The sequence below is a fragment of the Chaetodon auriga genome, chromosome 10 (genome assembly GCF_051107435.1).
Source record: "Chaetodon auriga isolate fChaAug3 chromosome 10, fChaAug3.hap1, whole genome shotgun sequence".
In the NCBI taxonomy this organism is placed as follows: Eukaryota; Metazoa; Chordata; class Actinopteri; order Chaetodontiformes; family Chaetodontidae; genus Chaetodon; species Chaetodon auriga.
This window is the reverse complement of record NC_135083.1, coordinates 21758865-21777370: the sequence shown is the minus strand read 5'-3', so window position 1 is coordinate 21777370 and position 18506 is coordinate 21758865. Positions and strand designations below refer to the sequence as shown.

Below are 18506 nucleotides of genomic sequence, written 5' to 3'. Positions count from 1 at the left end.
AGAGAACTGGGGTTTGTTCATTTGCACTTGGAAAAGGCTCCAGGAGTCCACCACGCTCATCTCTGCTTCATTAAAATGACGTTCCAGCGCAGCAAGCCAAGCGCTAGCTAGATAGCAAACTCTGACACGCATTAAAACTGACAATCTTGAAAAGAACAAAAGAAAAAAAAAAAAAAAAGATTTTCATCAAAATGAAAATATTATGGATATACTATATAATTGTCAAAAGCTTATCGATAGACTTTAGGAGAGAGAAAGAGAAAAGATGTACATCCATAAGCTTGGAATGGTCAGAGAGGACACTTCCTGGTGATACTGAGTTACAGGGTGCCTTTAAAGGGCTGGCGGACATTTATGGATGCTCACACTGACGTTTATAGATGGTGCATACTCAACACAAGCACCCCCGGGAATGTTCAGTCACATGAAGCCTTTGCAATTATAACACATCAAATCTGTGAGTCTCATCATTATATAAGAGCATCATCCAAAACAGGGTTGGACCAACGCTGGCCCTTCAATAGAGACTTCACCGGCCACGTTGTTGGTTTCCTGATATTCTGTCAGGTATGTTGCTCAGCGACACACCTAAAATCAGTATTCTGTTGTTAAAAATTATTTGAATTTACTGTATATCGGCTGCCAAAATTCACAATCAAACATACCAGCTTTCAAAAAAGCCACGCTGGTCCAACCCAGACCCGACAGTCTTCTTCAGTGCAACCTGAAACAACTCAGTAACTTGACCAGGAGTGCCACCTCTGTCCATTCTAGTTGAATACAACGTAAGAGTCCATCTCCTAATTGCATATAGTGCTGTATCTCCAGAGCATCTTGCCATCAACAATTGAATTCTCTTAGTATTTTGCCTACATTAATGTCTTAACTATGTACAGACTTAGCAAGTGGTATTTACAAAGTTTGTCCACAAGGGGGTGATCCAGGCCTGCATGAGGGGTGAGCATGCACTGTGTCGACAGAAAGGTGACATGATATGTAGTGATGTTGAAAAGTAACATCCTAAACCTCGCTTATGTGGCTGGTGTTGAAATGATATAAATGTGACAAAAAGGTATGAGGCTTGATTTTATGTGTAATATAAAAAAGTTATTTCTCATGTTTCCTAAGTCTGCCCTGCTTTGAAGAGCATCTGAATGATTTCATTCCAAAAACACTGTAGGCTATATATTGTTTAACTACTGTACATTGCCACCATCTGTAGAATATTCACTTTGCCCTGAAAAAAACAAACCAAACTAAACTTAAGGCTGATATTAAACACTCAATGTTTGAACACAGATGGCTCTGTATTTTAAAACATAGCCATTTAATGGGTATGTCAACTTTAGCAATGATCTCTAATAAATTGTACAATCATGCAAACCATTTCAAAAGAGGAGTTTGGATTAAACAAATAAGCTTAGGAATGAAAATCTTGTAGTATTTGAAAAAGTTTCACTTTTAGCTTACTTATACTGTTATTTAGTACGATTAGAAATCACAGTGATGCCTAGAGCTTCAAAACAATCTCTGTCTTATGATTGTAAGCTTACGCCACACACACCATAAACACCGAGTACATAATATCAGACAAACTTTTCCCTGAGGCAACAGCCAGCAGTTGGTTTCTATCCAACTATCTAGCTCTAACTGTCTTAGCAGCAATCTAACCAGCCGAACAAATATTTTTGGATAATCACTATCCACGAAACATGACATTGTGTTTGCGTATGTCAGTCTACAAACTTCACAGGTCCAAAAACGACAAAATCCAACAGAGAAGTGCTTCCCTGCACTAAACCCCCACGTCAGAGCCTGTACACACACCCCCTTGTGGTCCATCAATATTCTCATATTCTGTACACACATCACAAAAATAGTCCCCACACACGTCTCAGTGATTTCTTATGTGTGTACATTTGTCTTTTTTAGAAAGATGACACATATACACACACACAACTGAGGAGGGGCCTTCAAATCCTCTACATTATACAACACTCAGAACTATTTGCTTCCATGGAAGCAACCATGTTTCACTCTCTTAAGTGTGTGTATATATATATATATGTATATGTACATATACATATATATATACACATATATCAGCTTATATGTATCATTTATATTTATATTCATATATCATTATACATACATTCTTGTTTTGTGAAATTCCCTTTTGTCTTGTGAACAGGGAATTCCAACCGTAGCATCTCCCTCCATCTATCCAACCTCCTTTACTCATTTCCCTAAATCACCCCTTTCTTCCCACCGTTCCCACACTGAAACATTCCTCCTTTAACGTCCTCTCTTCACTTCAGCTGACCATCTGCCCACCTGTTTGCAAATACACAGATACACTGGGCTAAGCAGGAAAACGCACCTGCTCGACTCCATCTAACCAAGTATTTCTCAACTAGTAAACTAAGTATTTCCATCACATTATATTAAGCTTGCCCATGGCATGTTTAACATATTTAGATATCTTTGCTGTCAATGAATTGTAAATCAACAATAGTTTATAGCTATCTAACACTAGTGTAGTAACAATGCTAGTAATTTATCTGTACCTCACAAGTGCCAGCATGGTTAATAAAACGTAAATCTGTGCATCTATTCCTGTCTGTCATCGCGATGACGTGTACATGGACAATGTTATGATGATGATGGTAAAAAGGGATGTGAGTGTCACATCCATTAAGCTGTCTCCATCATAAAAAAAATGGCAGGCATCTAGCAGTGATGTCCGGGGGAAAGGTGGTGATGAGAAAAGGCGATTTTTGGATCAAGGATGTTCCAGGTGTCTGCGACGACATTTAATGCGGTACTGTGTTTGAGAATCCAGAGGTCATGGTGTAATCTGACTCTCCAGGTGCTGCAGAAGACCACAGCATATTCAGGTGTCTTAAATCCATAAATCCAGAGGTCCAGGCATCTGAGTCTTGCTGCTTGAGGTTTGGAGGAGAAGGAGGAGTAGGAGGATGGACAGATGATGAAGAGGTGAAGGTTGCCATCTACCTATGTGATTATCCATCTTTCTCCCACGTGTCCAGGTATGTCAGGGCTGGGGTTTTCTTGGGGAAAAGGTGGTAAGGGTTGGTTAATCATCCTAAGTGTGAGGAGTATGTACGGGTGTGCGAGCGTGTCCTCCTTTCACTGCTATGACACCTCGCTGCCAAACACCTCCAGCACCAGCGGGGTGAGTTGCATGCTGTGCTCAGGCTGGAAAGAGAGCGAGCGGTACTGCTTGGAGTGCTCCTCGTTCAGGCTGCGCAGGTCAGCGAGCTTCTGGATCATCTTGGCGTAGAGGAGGCGTCCACCGGGGTGGTTGACCCGGATGTAGGCCTGCAGTGTCTCTGAAAGATGGTCCTGGAGCTGCTCGATCCGGCTGTGGTCTTGGACACCGGGGCGATCTGCCATCAGGGAACAGAGAGGGTGCAGTGCAGGAAGAGTGCGAGTGCCCATTAGGAAGAAGGTCGCAGAGAAAAGGAGGTGGAGAAGCATGAGTCAGGGAGGGGCACAGGGAGGAAACAGGTGGGGAGGTGGTTGAATGGAGAGAGAGAGAGAATATCAGTCTAAAAAAAAGAAAAACAATAGTGGCTCGTGGTCTGTTTACTGATCACACAGCATGTGCGTTTGTATCATATGGAACGGCTACAGTTGACAGTATTTCAACTTCTACATTTCAAAAAATAAACAAAAAATAAATACATTGCAACTACTTTCAACTTTGTTATTTGGTCGTTATCATGCTCACAGCATGTTCCTAATTTTAGGTGTTTTACTCTGCCTTAACTTTCTGAACCTATATGTTCAGACATTACTAACCGGATTTCGACTAATTTTAGAAGCTGTGTAAAACATAAGTAAAACAGAATTCAATAATTTGCTCATCCTTTTTGACTCAAATGAAAGCATTCCACACGGACAAAGGGACAAAGTTTTCCAGCCACTGTGGGAAGGGTGTGAAGGATATTCAGTTGGTTTCAATCTGCAGTCTCACTGCTAGATGCCACTTAATCTTACACAATGGTCCTTTAAGATTTTTTGCCTGTATTTCTTCATATTTTAGCAAATCTGCAACATGGACTGTCATGCTACACTGGCTTCTTCCAGTTCCAGTTCCAGTTAGCACTGAAACTATGGATGTACGGAGAACAATCAATTCATTATATTCTATACTTAAGGACTTGTCTCAACATGATCGTGGTAGCCAGTTGTAGGGAGCTTCAGGAAGACAGAGGCTGTAAGACGTTGGTTCAAAGGGTTAAAGGCAGTGTTTTTCCTCAGAGTCTGGCTTCATTTCATTTTAACGGTTTGGTACTCAAACAGCAGTGAAATAACCTTCATGAGGCTTGAGGGAGAAGGCTACAAACTGAAATCTGAATGTCACATTTGTCTCACTGACTCACAAGAGTGTTAGAGTGGTAAACAAACAACCTTTGAAATGTTTGCGATATTGAATGAGTCTGCATCACCTGCTGAAGTCGCCTTGCTGCTCGATGACCTCGTTCAGTTATTACGTTCATTCTCTGTTTTCAACTTGTCACTGAAAGCTGATGATGTGTTTTGAGTTTATACTTTAATCTGTTGAACAGAACGTGTTGTTTTCCAGGAAAAGCTTTTTTTTCCATGTGTTACTGGCAGCAACCAAAGCACACTAATGCATGGGTGAATTGCGGTCAGTGAGCAACACAAATCCTGTGCTGAACCGTTTCTACTTTCCTGACATGGTGTTGTTAGTCAATCTGCTAACAATCTTGTTCTTAAAAAAAATGGCCCAGCAGGAAATATACCTACACCACGAACACACAAACAGAGGCAGTACCTGGGGAGAGCAGGCAGATGGCCATGAGCAGCACATGTTCCTCCTCGTGCAGGTTGAGTTTCTTCAGGCCAACCTGGAACTTCACCAGCGGCTCCAGCAGCTCCAGAGTGTGACCCGCTACGGAGAACAGCACAAGCATATCAGTGCTGCAGAGTCGGTGACATCTTCTTGCACGAGGGAAACACATCGTGCTTTTGTACTGACTTATGAATGCAAACACTTTATGCAGCAGTGGGCTTCAAATTAGAATCATTACTCTCCATGTGTGGACATTGCGGACAGAAAGTATTGCTTCGTGCATTGCGTTAGTGGCTGAAAAAACTGAGTGTGTGTTTGTGGCCCCTTTATTGCATCCATGAAAATACCTGAAGTCAAAACCTCATAGTTATGTGCAAGTGTGCGTAGAAAAGCAGCGTGTGGGTGATCCTTGTAAGACTCCGTTATATAAGCTGGGGGGGGGGGGTCACAGCTGTGTCATCTGCTCCAACTCTGAAGACTTCACTCGCACATATTTCATCAATGTTGTGGCCTTCATGCAAACTTCCAGACCATTGGGTACACGAGGAAGAGAGGAGTGTGTGTATCGAAGAGGATGTGTGATCAATAGGCAAGGACTCTGACATGCTCTGTGCGTGCAATCATGTGTATCAGAGTCCAAACAAGCTGCTTTTGCCTTCATGTACTGAATCTGCAGTTCATTCATTTCACTATGACACTATGACAGACGAGACGCAACCAACCCTTTGTGACATCATTGATGCAGTATTTGAAGTCGGGTCCTCCGCAGCTCCAGGACATGTCCTCCAGACTGAAGGACTGGTTTGAACGCAACATGATGATCTCAATGGCACTCGACTTCAACAGAGCAATCTGGTCTTCTGCTGTCAGCTCTCTGGAACACACAGCCAGATGCAGTTACAATACAGTAACATACTGTCTTAATGTTTCCAGTCAGACACACCTTGTGTTGAATTACAGCATGTTCACAGATAGGATTTAACCTGCTGGGACAGAGCCATGGAAGGTGGCTTTACTTAAGCTTCACCTTCTTTGTATTGTATTATCTCAAAAAAAAAAAAAAAAAAAAGATTCATTTTGTTTTCATTGCAAAGTCATGGCACATTTCACAGCCAGACCAATAAACCACTCTATATAAGCTTACAACATAAGAAATAGACAGTGAAAGACACTGAAGTACAGACATGGCAAAGATATATATGAGGTATTTTTGCAGCAGTGTCATCATCTCACTGTCTCTCCACCAGTGAGCACTGACATACACATGTTTCACTCTATACATATCTTGGTGATCTTAAAAAACACATAATAATAATAATAATAATAATAATAATAATGATGATTGAAGGGATCCTTATCAAAAACATTTCTTCATGTTAAAAAGTGACTATTGGTTGATATATTGTTAACAGATTGTTTCCACTCTGCAAATATCAATACCATTATCAGCCAATGAGATTATTGGTCTAGCTATAGCAAATTAGCAACTAGCAACCTGGACAATCGATAAAAGTAGCAGACAACAGAAAAATACTTTCTAAATACAAAAGGAAAAAAAAGGTAATCAGGTCTGCAAGCTTCATGATGATTAAACTGCTAGAGAATAACGCTTCTGGTGTATTTTCTGTGTCGAAGTGTCACTAAAGTAAAGTGAACAGTGCTCAGACCATGAAAACTTGGCTCAATACAGGAAGCTGTGGCAGAAAACCTCGAGCTGCATTCAGCTTGAACATGAAGCTGATACATCTGAAACATCTGTAACATCCATTTTTCACTCAAAACATTTCCACCCTGAGCCCGACTTACTGTACTGACTGTACAGAGCGGAGAGCGAGGAGGGCAGAAAGACAGAAAAATGCCAGAAACAACTGTGGTTTCTGGTAAGTTTTGAAATCAGTCTAAGCTTTGACACACGTGGACTCTGTGGGTCACATGGACTGCGAAACACTCCACAACACTCCAGAGTTAAAGTGGTACAAATGAAGTGGAATGAAAATGAATACTTACTTTTACTTGGAAAGTGAGGATATTTTGGATGGTCCTCACAACTGTTTCAAGGTTAGGACTTGGTTTTAAGGATTAGGTTTGGTATTTAGTCGTGACTGTTAAGGTTAAGGTAAGGGGCTCAGGAATTAATAATATCAATGAGAGTCACCGCAAGGACAGAAGTGCATGGATATGTGTGCGTGACTGAAAAGCACAGCATACACAATGAATGAATGACATGGTTACTGTAGTAACAAGGCACAAAGCGCACACACACAAGCATGGTACACATACAACCATGGTGTGTCTTCAGCAACCGCCCTCCTCAATACTTCATACACTCCAGCACACTCTATATTGCATTTAATAGTCACTGTATATACACAGAACTGCAGTATGTAAAGATAAGACTTTACTGATCCCATATCGGGGAAATTTAGTAAGTAAATATCTACATGCTGACTTTAGGAAGAGCAAAATCCTCACCATCACTATTATTTTTAATGAAAATTAACTCATTGCTTCACAATTTGCCCTTAAGGTTTTTTTTTTCTTAATTTAAGCCATCATCTAGTTTTTTCTGAGATTTTCTCGTCAACTCATTAATTTGTGTTAAATAAATATTGTCTCGGTGAGTATTTTTTCCTTAGGTTTCTTTTTAAAAAACTGCAAATGTACAAAATTTGCATATGTGGAGTTACTCCAGAGACAAGCTGAATATAGTTTGAATCACTGCACTGTCACTGTATATGAATCAGAGAGAAACCAGCAAAATCAATTTCAAACTCTTAAATCTGAGTCTATCAAACACTAAGAACTGAGACTGACTTAGAAAACAGATAGGGACGTTTTTGACAGTCTTCTCAGAGGAAAATCTGATGGTACTAAGATCTGAATTTCCAACTCAATTCAAGCCTGTTGAATGACAAAATACCCTTAGATTTATGAACAGTGAGAGGAAAGTGGAACACACACATTCAGCTGAACACAAAGAGCATCTTAAAATAGGGCCCAAGGGATACTCTGAGGGTCAGAGGTCTGATTACAGCTAATCTGGAGATCCAGAATAGGAAAATATTTGAACACCTCTAATCTCAATCTCTAATCTCTAACCTCAATGCATTGAGCTGCATGTGATCATATTTTTTTTTCTAGATAAACAAGAGCTCTCCATTTCTTTTATATTCCCTTAGAAAATCCCCCCAACACCCAGCTGAGACTCACATTTGAATAACATATCCATGACGCACTGCAACAAGGTCAGCGGTAGGAACACATGTATGGAAATATTAAGCACATCAACATCTCGCTTCTGTTTCCAAACATGCAAACACACACGTATGCATTATGTATACCCATACCGCAGATATGTCTTTGCTATTCTTTTATTATGTAGTCTCTGTATGTGCATACATTTATAAACTTAGGGTATCTCTTAGCTCAGCATGTATTTATAAAGCTACAGCCTGTTCCAGCAGATTCTTGGAAGAGCTTGTTTGTTTGGGAGTGATAATAGCATCTCACCCTACCCAGTAATGTCCCTCATACATGTGGGCAGCATATCATTGTGCTCTGCATGTGGGTGGGGAGCTTGTTCAGGCTGCTAGCCTTTGTGCCTGTACGTGCTGCTGGCTGGTTGCAGCAGAATTTTACCAGTCAACAAATCATTACCACAACTTAGTCAAACAGCAGATAGCTGCAGAGATAATGAAGTTTCATTTTCAACACGGTGAGAATATGATTGATGGCACCAGAGGATTCTAATGCCAATGAAGGTGCTCCTGTTGACCTGCAGGTACAGAGTCATCTTCAGCATCTTTAAATTAGATCAGATCTTTCATTTTAGATGCATTAAGAGCCATGCAAACACCAAAAAACTGACTATACATAGCGTGGCAAGTGATTTATTGCTGCTGTCAAATTCGTTTTCTGAATCGATATCCACCAATAGTAGTTTTAAGAGACCAGCATGAGTTTCCACTGTGACATATTAAATTCTGACCTTGTTGATTCCAAGGATAAACAAAAACATCATGCCAGACAGCAATGCATCCTGCTACACCATCCTGATACCTGAAAATCTAAACTCAAGCTCATGTAGTTTGTACCTGAAGCCTGGGATCATCTTGGCGAAGCCTATGACCTTCTGGATGCTGTAGGAGACCAGGTCAGCCAGGTGGGGCAGCATGGACAGCTTTGTCTCCTCCTCACTAGAGTCTGGACTGCTCGCGCCATCCTGGTACATCATCAACAGGCTGCTGAAGTTCATCTTGGTGTCCACCGACTCTGTTTGAGGAAGGGATTAAGAGACGAGGCGTGTGCAGGGGAGGAAAGCGAAGAGAAGGGAGGCGCAGTGTAAGGAAGTCATTAAAGTGAGGCATTTTGAATACCCAGAAAAAGCAAAGAGCCAGTAAGAGGTTAAACAAGGTAAAACAGCATGTGGGTTCACAGTGGACATAAAAACATCAGAGGGGAAACCACAGCCATGAGTCACGAGGACAGACTGCAGTTTAAGAATGTTTTGATTCTACTTCATTAGACATTAAGAACAACAAGCTGGCAAATAAAAAAAATCCCTCTTTAAAACTCAACATGACTAGTTGATTTCTTTTTTAGCGTTCCCAGTAGCTTCTACCATGGCGACTTTTGTATAATGAAGCTGTAGTTTTTAAGCTAAAATTGTAAGAAAAATGGGAAATGCATCTACATTAAAACAAACCACATGAGTACAAATATACATAACCTGGTAGAAGAATGCTGATTTTTGTATGAAAGCTAATTAAACAGCCTTTGTTTTGACAACCGGGGACCTTTTCTAAATATGCTGTGATAGCGACACATTAAACAACATGAAATGAGAGAAACATTTCGTATTCTGAAATGTTGGTTATTTCAGTCGTCTTTACACAACAGATTTAAAGCCAGGAGTTGAACAGGTATGTGTATGTGTACATGAGTGGCTATTGAGGAGTGAGGAGCCTTGCTGAGTATAAGAGCAGATGTTGAACAGGCTGGCAGAGGCACACTATAATACAGTGTGAAAGCTTTGGCAGACAGTGGTCATAGAGTTACTGCTTATGTTTGTGCTTTTAAATCAATCGATTTGAAAGCTAATGCTAAAGCATGAAAGCCAAGAGGGACAGAAGGACTCTACGTGCATCTCACCAGGTGAGTGGTTGAATGAGTCAGAGGAGGCATCGGACAGAGAGTGAAGGGAAGCGGCTCTGCTGGCACTGCGTGTTACTGGGCCTTCACGCACTGGAGGCTGAGAAGACACAGAGAAAACACAAATATTAATATCCTCACTGTAATATTATACTATACTGAATAATCAATAAACTCTATCACTTCCTAGTACTGGCTGTTATTTCCTAGGTATCTTTCAAATTAAACGTCTGGTCACACACTGTAAAATCCAGCATATGGCAGACTAGGAGAGAAAACAGCTCTCGATGTGCTGAGAGGTGCAAGGGAGAACGCACAGTTAAAGCAACCCAAATAACAAAACACTCAATACAGAGTGACTCCTAGAAAAACGAGAGACATCTGCCCATAAAAACAAATCAAAGAACAGCAGTGGCGGTGGTGAGAGGTTAACAGAAGGAATAATTAATCACAATTAAAATGTACACAGATACTACTACTCACTACCCCTGTAACAAATTGGCCACATTTATTCGTAAATGGACAATACACGGTGCATCACCAATAGGTTTTAATCTAGTCTTGTTTTGACTGGTCAGAGATGAAGATTTTGTGGGTTTTATTTATAGGATTACTGAATCTTGCAAGGTTCACCCTCAGTTCAAAATGACACCCACAGCTCAATATCTGGAAAACTGAGTTATTGCGTAACTACTACGCAACTGGAGTGTGGTTATGGCTGCCTACTCAGTGTGTGCTAAATTACAGACACATGGAGAACTGATTTGAGACTACTGAGAATTTCTCAGATGTTCCATCCAATCCGTATCCTCGATCTCATTTACTCTGGACGACTCAATTGTTGTGGTCCACACAGAGAATGCCGCCTACGAGTATTGAGTTCATGACGAGGAGGAAGAAAATACGATGCCACAGTTGGGCGGATAAACATTTCTGGTGACTCGTGTTACGGGTGTCAAGCAAATTGAAAACAGACAGGCGATAGTAGCTGACTTGTTGGTCTGCAGTAAATATGAGTGTGGTTGCAGACACTTTTTACAGCTATCTCAAGATCACAGGAGTGGTGCTGAATCCCATTACCCATCATCCAGTCCCATTCTACACATATGTACTACACATATGCTGATACACCACTCTAATAAATCTGGCTGTCACTACCACCTTTCATGTGTATGTGACTCATGTGACCTTAACTGATGTGAAGACAAGAGGAGATAAATCAGACCAAAGAGCAGAGCCGAGCATAGAAAAACAAAACAGAAATTAATTTCATACAATGGTATTGACCAAAGAAACCAGAATGTAGGTGTGAGTGCACCCTTCTGCAGCAGTTACATCACATAAGTATGTACAGTGAGGGAATCAGTATTCAACACACGTTAAACACATTTCCAATGCAGCTATTCCCATGAAAGTGAGACCCGACATCACTACTAATTGAAAAAATAAATGAGAAATGACAACATTCCACTCAATAGAAAAAGCTATGTGGAATAAAGTCCTTGGAACAGAAGCACACTATCATACTATGACAGGTATGACTTCAGCTACAACCAAAACACCAAATGCAAAAAGGAGAAACATGCATGCGCCTCTGGGTTCCCAACCACTTTAGTGTGTTGTATTGTGTAGTGTATGTAGCTTGAGCTTCACTGTAGCTGCGGTGAATATGAAATGTCAAGTTCATTGCCTGTGATTGGTCTGCTGAGAACAGCCGCACGAAAGTTTTTTGTTTTTTTTTTTTACAATATAAACAAACTTGTTAAAGCAAGTCATTTGGTATTTTCAAAGTCTTTCTCCTGAGCTGAGACTGATTCTCTGCTCCCTCTGTGTGTATGTGAGGGTTCGGATGGATTGAACAGGAGATTATGGCTTTCTTTCTTATATACTACATACTGTTGAACGTGTTTATTACTTCAGTGTGTTCTGCTAGTGCACAGACACGGTTGTTAAGAAGGTAGACTGTAGGCCTACATATCTTATTTATTTCATATAAGTTTTTCCCATTTTCTCTGTATTAGTAGTATTTCTTGTGCATCAGGAAAGGGTCTACTCCCAGGAATCCTGCTTAAACCTGGGATTAAGTCCTGCTGCTTAGGTTTGGGTTCATATCAATGTTTAGTCTCATTTTATGTTAATAGCTACATTTGAAACACGTTTATTGAAAAAAAAAAATTTTTGAGTGAATGAATGCTTATTTCCGTCATTATATTACATACATTATGCTGCTTCTACCAAGGCCACTTGTTTACAGAATGCCATATATCAGTCACGCCTACATGTATTTACTTGTGCAAAATCTGCAATCTAAAAGGTATTTTTATGCTTCAAGTCTATTTGCTTTCATTTTATACATGCAGCTAAAGTGCCTGTGTGGGGCTTTGAGCGCTGCCAAAAACATGGGTGCCCGACACTCAGCACTGTGTCTGAATGCATCCTGTGCAAACACACTGAGCACTGAAGCTGGTGTTCTGCTGACATGCCGTTCACTCTACGCCTCATTATGTAGACAGGGTGTCACTCTCTCATGCTTACCTGTGACCTCACCAAGCTGTCCCTCACACTCAGGCTATCAACTTCACTCATTCATTTAGGTTCTTTAAGTTTCTTCCTTGGGTTAGGTAGCATGCCTCACACAAATAATGCTGCTCTAAGACCTTTAGCTAAGCCTCACTGTCACTGTCTGGATTCTGCCAAGCTAACCCCTTGTCTCTGAGGCTGTTTGTGAAATTCATGGACAGCATGTCAAGAAGTTAGGGTGAAAAGTGTGTTTTTTGGAGATGTGGTTCTGTTGCGGTCATCATCACGGTTGATGTACAAACAGAGTAACAGGAATACAGAGGAAGGACCTAAATGCAGATGACTGAGGGAGATCTGGTGCAATTCATTGATTCTAATTGTATAAACTGAGCTACATAGGCTTATGGAGTCAGAGAGGCTGGCAAAGGTCAAAAGCAGAAGGAAGTCCAACACCAGGAAACAAATCCAATAAAGAAAAGGCAGGAATTCAAAGTTCAAACATGGGTAAAATGTCAAACATGCAGGTCATGCAGGCAGAAACAGGTTTCACATGCAGGTCTAAGATAAACAGAATAACAGGAAAACAAAATACAACTACAGAGGCCCGAGATGCAAGACATGAAACACATGGTAACATAACTTAACAATCTGGCAGGAAAGGAAGGGAACTGATATATGTAGTCAGGCTGATAAGGGAATGAGGTGCAGGTGGGGAAGCTCAGGTAACTGCAGGGCTGATGAGAAGTGGAAACAGGTGTGTGGATGGGTGGGGCGAGCAGAAAAGGAGGGAGAGTCTGAGGACATCTGGTGGACAGCAGGAAAAAAGGCAATGGAGGAGCTGGGGGAGAACTGAAACAGAATGAATGAGGTGACTGGAGAGGAGGGACAAGGAGACAGACTGTGATAGCTGGCTTCATCAGATGGTGACCTTAAGCATACTTTGGGGTGGTTTGCAGCCGAGTGTGAAGTGGCTAGGAAGAGTCAGCACCTCCAAATCTGAGGTCATGGTTCCCTGCTGGAAAACAGTGATTTGTTCCCTCTGGGTTGGGAGTGACTTACTGGCCCAAGCAAAGGAGTTTCAGTATCTAGGGATCTTTTTCACGAGGGACAGTAAAATGGAAAGTGAGATGGACAGGTGGATTGGTGCAGCATCAGCATAAGTGTTGTACTGAATTGTTGTAATGAAGAGGAAGCTGCGCTGAAAGGCAAAGCTTTCAATTTACCAGCCACTCTACATTCAAACACTCACTTATGGCCATGAGCTGTGGGTAGTAACTAAAAGGAGATCGCAGGTACAAGAGTCCAAAATGCGTTTCCACCATGGGGTGGCTGGGCTCAACCTTTGCGATAGGGCGAGGAGCTCGGACATCTGCATACAGCTCAGAGAGGGGCCATTGCTCATTTGTGTAAAGAGCCAGCTAATTTGGTTCAGGTATATGATTAAGATGCGTCCCAGGGCCTTCCTTTGGAGGTTTTCCAGGCATGTCCAACTGGGAGGAGACCCTGGGGTGCACCCCGAACTTCTTGGAGGGATTCCCTCCAAGTATCATCTGGCGTGGGAATGCCTCGGGATCCCCATGGATCTGGCAAGAGGGAGGTCTGAAATACTCTGCTTAGCCTGAGGCCACCGCAACTCAACCCCAGATAAGCTCAAGAAAATGGGTGGATGTGTGGAAGGAAAAAATAAACCAAGTCATAGGTGGGTGGCTGCACTGTGTGATTACTGAAAGGTGATCCACACCTTCCAGCCAATCTCAATTCTCCCTGGCCGCAGTATGAAGTAAATGTAATACAGTTAAATACTTGCATAAGAAGTGGCAGCCTTTCCTGGTGTTTTAGCTATAATTGTAGCCTACTTCAGCCAATTACAGTCATGGGTACAAACTAAAAGAAAGAATGCCAAGGTCTGCAGTGTTGTGGTAAACCAGAGCAGATGCTATCCATATCCTATTATTACATTTTGTTTGTTCTTAGTATTCAACATCCAAGGACATTCAGTTTCTATGGTGGCACTTGAAAGTGTATCAATTCACATGTGTTGTATGCAGCTTGTGTTTCTGTATCTATTTGCTCTTTACTGGAAAATTCAGTATTAGTGCCGGATGCCGTGGTTAATGGAACCCTCCCCTGTGTGGCATGACATCATGACCAGCCCCACCCGTATTCATGGTGGAGAACAAAGTGATTTTGGCTGCATTGCTGCCCGTGTGGTTTTGGTTAGGAGGAAACTTTGTACTGAACTAACCCTGAAGCGGGAGAAGTCAGAATAGGAGGCATCATAGGTCTTGTGGTGAGCTTCCACCAGGGAGGAGATGATCCGGGCCTGCTCCTCATTCAGACGTGGCCTCATTGCCTCCCGCGCTGCCTCCTCCTCCTTTCTCTTCAATATCATGTCCTTCTTCCTCTGAACCTCTTCATCGGTCAGGATGACTGGAATAGAGAATGGAATAAAGGATATATTAAAATATCTTGCTGACGAAATCAATTCACCATCACACACAAATTCACAAATACTGAGCTGCTCACACCCGACCACATGCCTTAAACTGCTGCTTCATCATAACATAAATTCCACATATTAATGGCTTGCGTTCACATCAGTGAAAGAATTGAAAATCTGTGTTTTGGAATGAAATTTTTTACTTGATTCAAAAAGAAATACAGGATTTAATCGAGAATTAACTCCATCATCACCCCAAGTATCACTAGGTCTTGTAATCAATATGGGCTCTTCTCACTGTGTCTAATTTAGTGAAAGTAAACACATGCATAGCTCCACACACGGTGTCAGATACTGTAGCGTCAACATACTCTCTTTATACTATCTGCATAACAAAGATGGTATGCACAGGGGAAAACAAAAAGGTAATAATTGAATCACAGAATCATACTGGCAGAGCTTTAAGTGTGTTGTTTGGGCCACAATAAGTCAAAGACAAGCAATGAGGTTGTTTAAGTGGATGATAATGAATTGGGTTTGAGGATGGACTGTGGAAAAAACAGAGCTACTTATCAGTAAAACAAAGTTAACTTTCAAAACCCAAGGGAGCTGTAATGTAAGCTCCAAATATTTCCATCCCAGGTTACATGAACCATACTCTTCGTTAGTTTGGCACGCAGCGAAGGCCTGCCATGTCTGCTGCCTTTTTTTTCAGCTGATGGGGCAGGTATTGGATGTTTAAGTGCCTTTTGCCTTATTCATGCTGCAGGAGTAGAGACTGCGGTCAGAGTGGCACAGTGGTGCAGAATGGATTATACATACTGTTTATAGTGACTCTTTTAGGTTTGACTAGATGAGAGGTTCTTTTGGGAATTCCTGGGTTTGCGTGCCACTTCCACATGTCTTCAAGCATTACATTACTGTGAAATCTTTCTCCACAACACTCATTATTTATATCAGATCGTGGGAGACTCACATTTATCTATATTAGATTTAAAACACGACACACTCAGACAAAAGATAAATGTTATTCATTTACGTTTTTCAGTTTTTTAATAAGGCTGCCTTTGCCCAAGTCTGACCCCTGTGATCATAATGAGATCTCAAAGTTGGAATGAAATCTATTTGGTACTTGAAATGTTTTAAACCAACTTCCAGACAAACTGACAAATGTCAACACCAAGAAAAGAAAGTCAACTTTTGGCAATGTTAGCGAAACCGCGCAGGTACTGTGAACATTTCCTGAAGTGGCATCACAGTATCAGCAAAATCACTGTCTTCACATTAAAATGCTGTTATTGGGAAGAGAGCTGAATTAGTGTCAAACCCTCCTGTCACTTTAAGCATAAAACATTAGCTTATTGCTGCAAATAACAGAAGAGAACAGGGCAGAATTGAAAACACTGCCACCCCTGCTGTGAAAATACCGTGTGAATGACAGAATGACTGACGCCAAGCAGTGATAAGTGCCAATTCTATGCACTGAAAACCATGAGTGGGTGAATATAGCAGAAACACTGTTTGACTAGTCACATTAGCTACAGCACCTCGGTCTACTGGCTTCCTAAAAATCTTTGTTTCAGTGCAGTGCAGAGCGAATCCCTAGATTGACTTAAGATCTACCGCACACACTAAACCAGGCAGCTTCCATTAGTCTGACTGCTCCACTTTAAATTGTTGATGTGGAGAGTTTATTTCCAACACTCAGGCTGGTGTGACACCACTGCATTCTCTACTTTGATTTAGTTTAGTATGAGTAATACATGCAACTCCTGCAGCACAATGTTTTTCTTTTGAGGACGCCTCTCAGAAACAGACTGAGTGACCAACATCTGGATGTGTGCTGCAAAGTTGCCACTGACGGTGTGAAACAGGAAATCTGCCGTGCCTGAAGAGATTTTATGCAATGAAAAACAGGCAGCTCAAATGTTCAGTGTGTGGATGTGACATCTGTAATGAGGTGGTCTGAAAAAAAAATCCTTCGGTGTTGCATTACTTGTTAGGCTACTTTATAAACAGAGCTGGTTTACTACTTAAATTGAAATATGTTTCAGCGCTGTCACTGTCATTATTTTAATTGAGTTACAAGATTATACACATCATAAAATACACACTAAACACACAGAATTTGTGCCTGCGAGTTACGAAAGAGGAAACTGAATAACCACACCCACATATACTGTATATACACACATATATTAAACTACATATATTAAAGCCATGAAAGACACAGGAATAGTGTTGCGTCATTAGTGGTTTATGCTAAGAACACATACAAGTTCCTGGTGCACAAAGAACACTGTACAAAGAATACAGAGCTAACAACACACTAGGAGAACTGTACTGTTCAATACTCAGACCAAATATTTACCACTGAACTAAAAAAGAACCCAAAACAGAATAACTGGCACTTGCACAGGGCCTTTCTTCAGAATATTGTGGAAGCCTTCACACAGAACACAGAGACAGCACAGAATATAGAAACAGTAAGTTTAAGTTGGTATTCTTGTCATCCAGGTCTGAAGCCTGGCTCTGTAGGTCACTGCCTTGGCCCATATTACCCTTTTGACTCTCTGCCACAGTGGCCGATTACCCATGAAGCGCTAAACTGTGCAGACAGACAGACAGACAGATAGACAGCATGACTGCCAGACAGACTGTGACTGCCAAAAAGAGACAGGCCCAGAGCCATGAGGTTACAACATCCAATCCAATCCATTTTATTTATAAAGCACAATTTGAAATAAACACAAAGGTTTCCAAAGTGCTGTACAGTAAAATAAACACAATAAAACATAATAAATAAAAGATTAAAAAGATAAGAAGATAAAATGATAAAATATCTGTGCACATAAAATCAACAATCTAAGTGGTGTGAAAAGCCAAAGAAAAAAAGGTGCGTTTTCGGAAGACTTTTAAAATTAGACAGTGAAGAGGCCTGTCTAATGTGCAGCGGCAGTTCGTTCCATAGTTTTGGAGCTGCAACAGAGAACGCCCGATCCCCTCTGAGCTTCAGCCTAGTTTTGGGAACCCTCAGGAGCAGCTGGTCTGCTGACCTAAGAGATCGGGTGGATGTGTAGGGGTGCAGAAGCTCAGAGAGGTACGATGGGGCAAGACCATTTAGAGATTTAAAAGCAAATAAAAGAATTTTAAAATGAATTCTAAAATGAACGGGTAGCCAGTGGAGTGAAGCTAAAATTGGTGAAATGTGCTCAAACTTCCTTGTACCAGTTAAAAGACATGCAGCTGCAACATGTGCAGATACAACGTCAAGTCTGACAATGGCAGCTACAGAGAAACTATCTCACTATTCATACTTTACTGCCATTAAATGTAGCTTCATCAAATGATGCTACGTGCTCTGTGTTGTCCGTATGGCATGGATTGTTTTTAAGCGGTAGAAACCTTGTTCGTGTCAGCTGAATGCAGCATAAAATATCTTTATAGATTTTTTAGAATTCTGAATAAGTCATACTAACCTCCTATAAATTAGCTTTTAACTGGTTTTTAAATGTCTTCATGTGTCAATACAGCAATTTCTAAATGTTGTAC

The 18506-nt window shown here is 41.2% G+C and overlaps 1 protein-coding gene across 1 annotated transcript in view; it reads right to left on the bottom strand.

The window, feature by feature from the left end:
• Window positions 1-3031: 3031 nt before the first annotated feature.
• The window catches only part of LOC143326519 (vitamin D3 receptor A), a 69344-nt gene continuing 53869 nt past the window's right edge, over window positions 3032-18506 (bottom strand). Inside the window, exons 5-10 of the mRNA XM_076740097.1 lie at window positions 14760-14944; window positions 9995-10094; window positions 8938-9115; window positions 5566-5717; window positions 4826-4942; window positions 3032-3410 (exon numbers count right to left, since the gene is read on the bottom strand). Coding sequence (XP_076596212.1) covers window positions 3157-3410; window positions 4826-4942; window positions 5566-5717; window positions 8938-9115; window positions 9995-10094; window positions 14760-14944 — 986 coding nt within the window. The 3' untranslated portion in view covers window positions 3032-3156. The remainder of the gene's footprint in view (window positions 3411-4825; window positions 4943-5565; window positions 5718-8937; window positions 9116-9994; window positions 10095-14759; window positions 14945-18506) is intronic.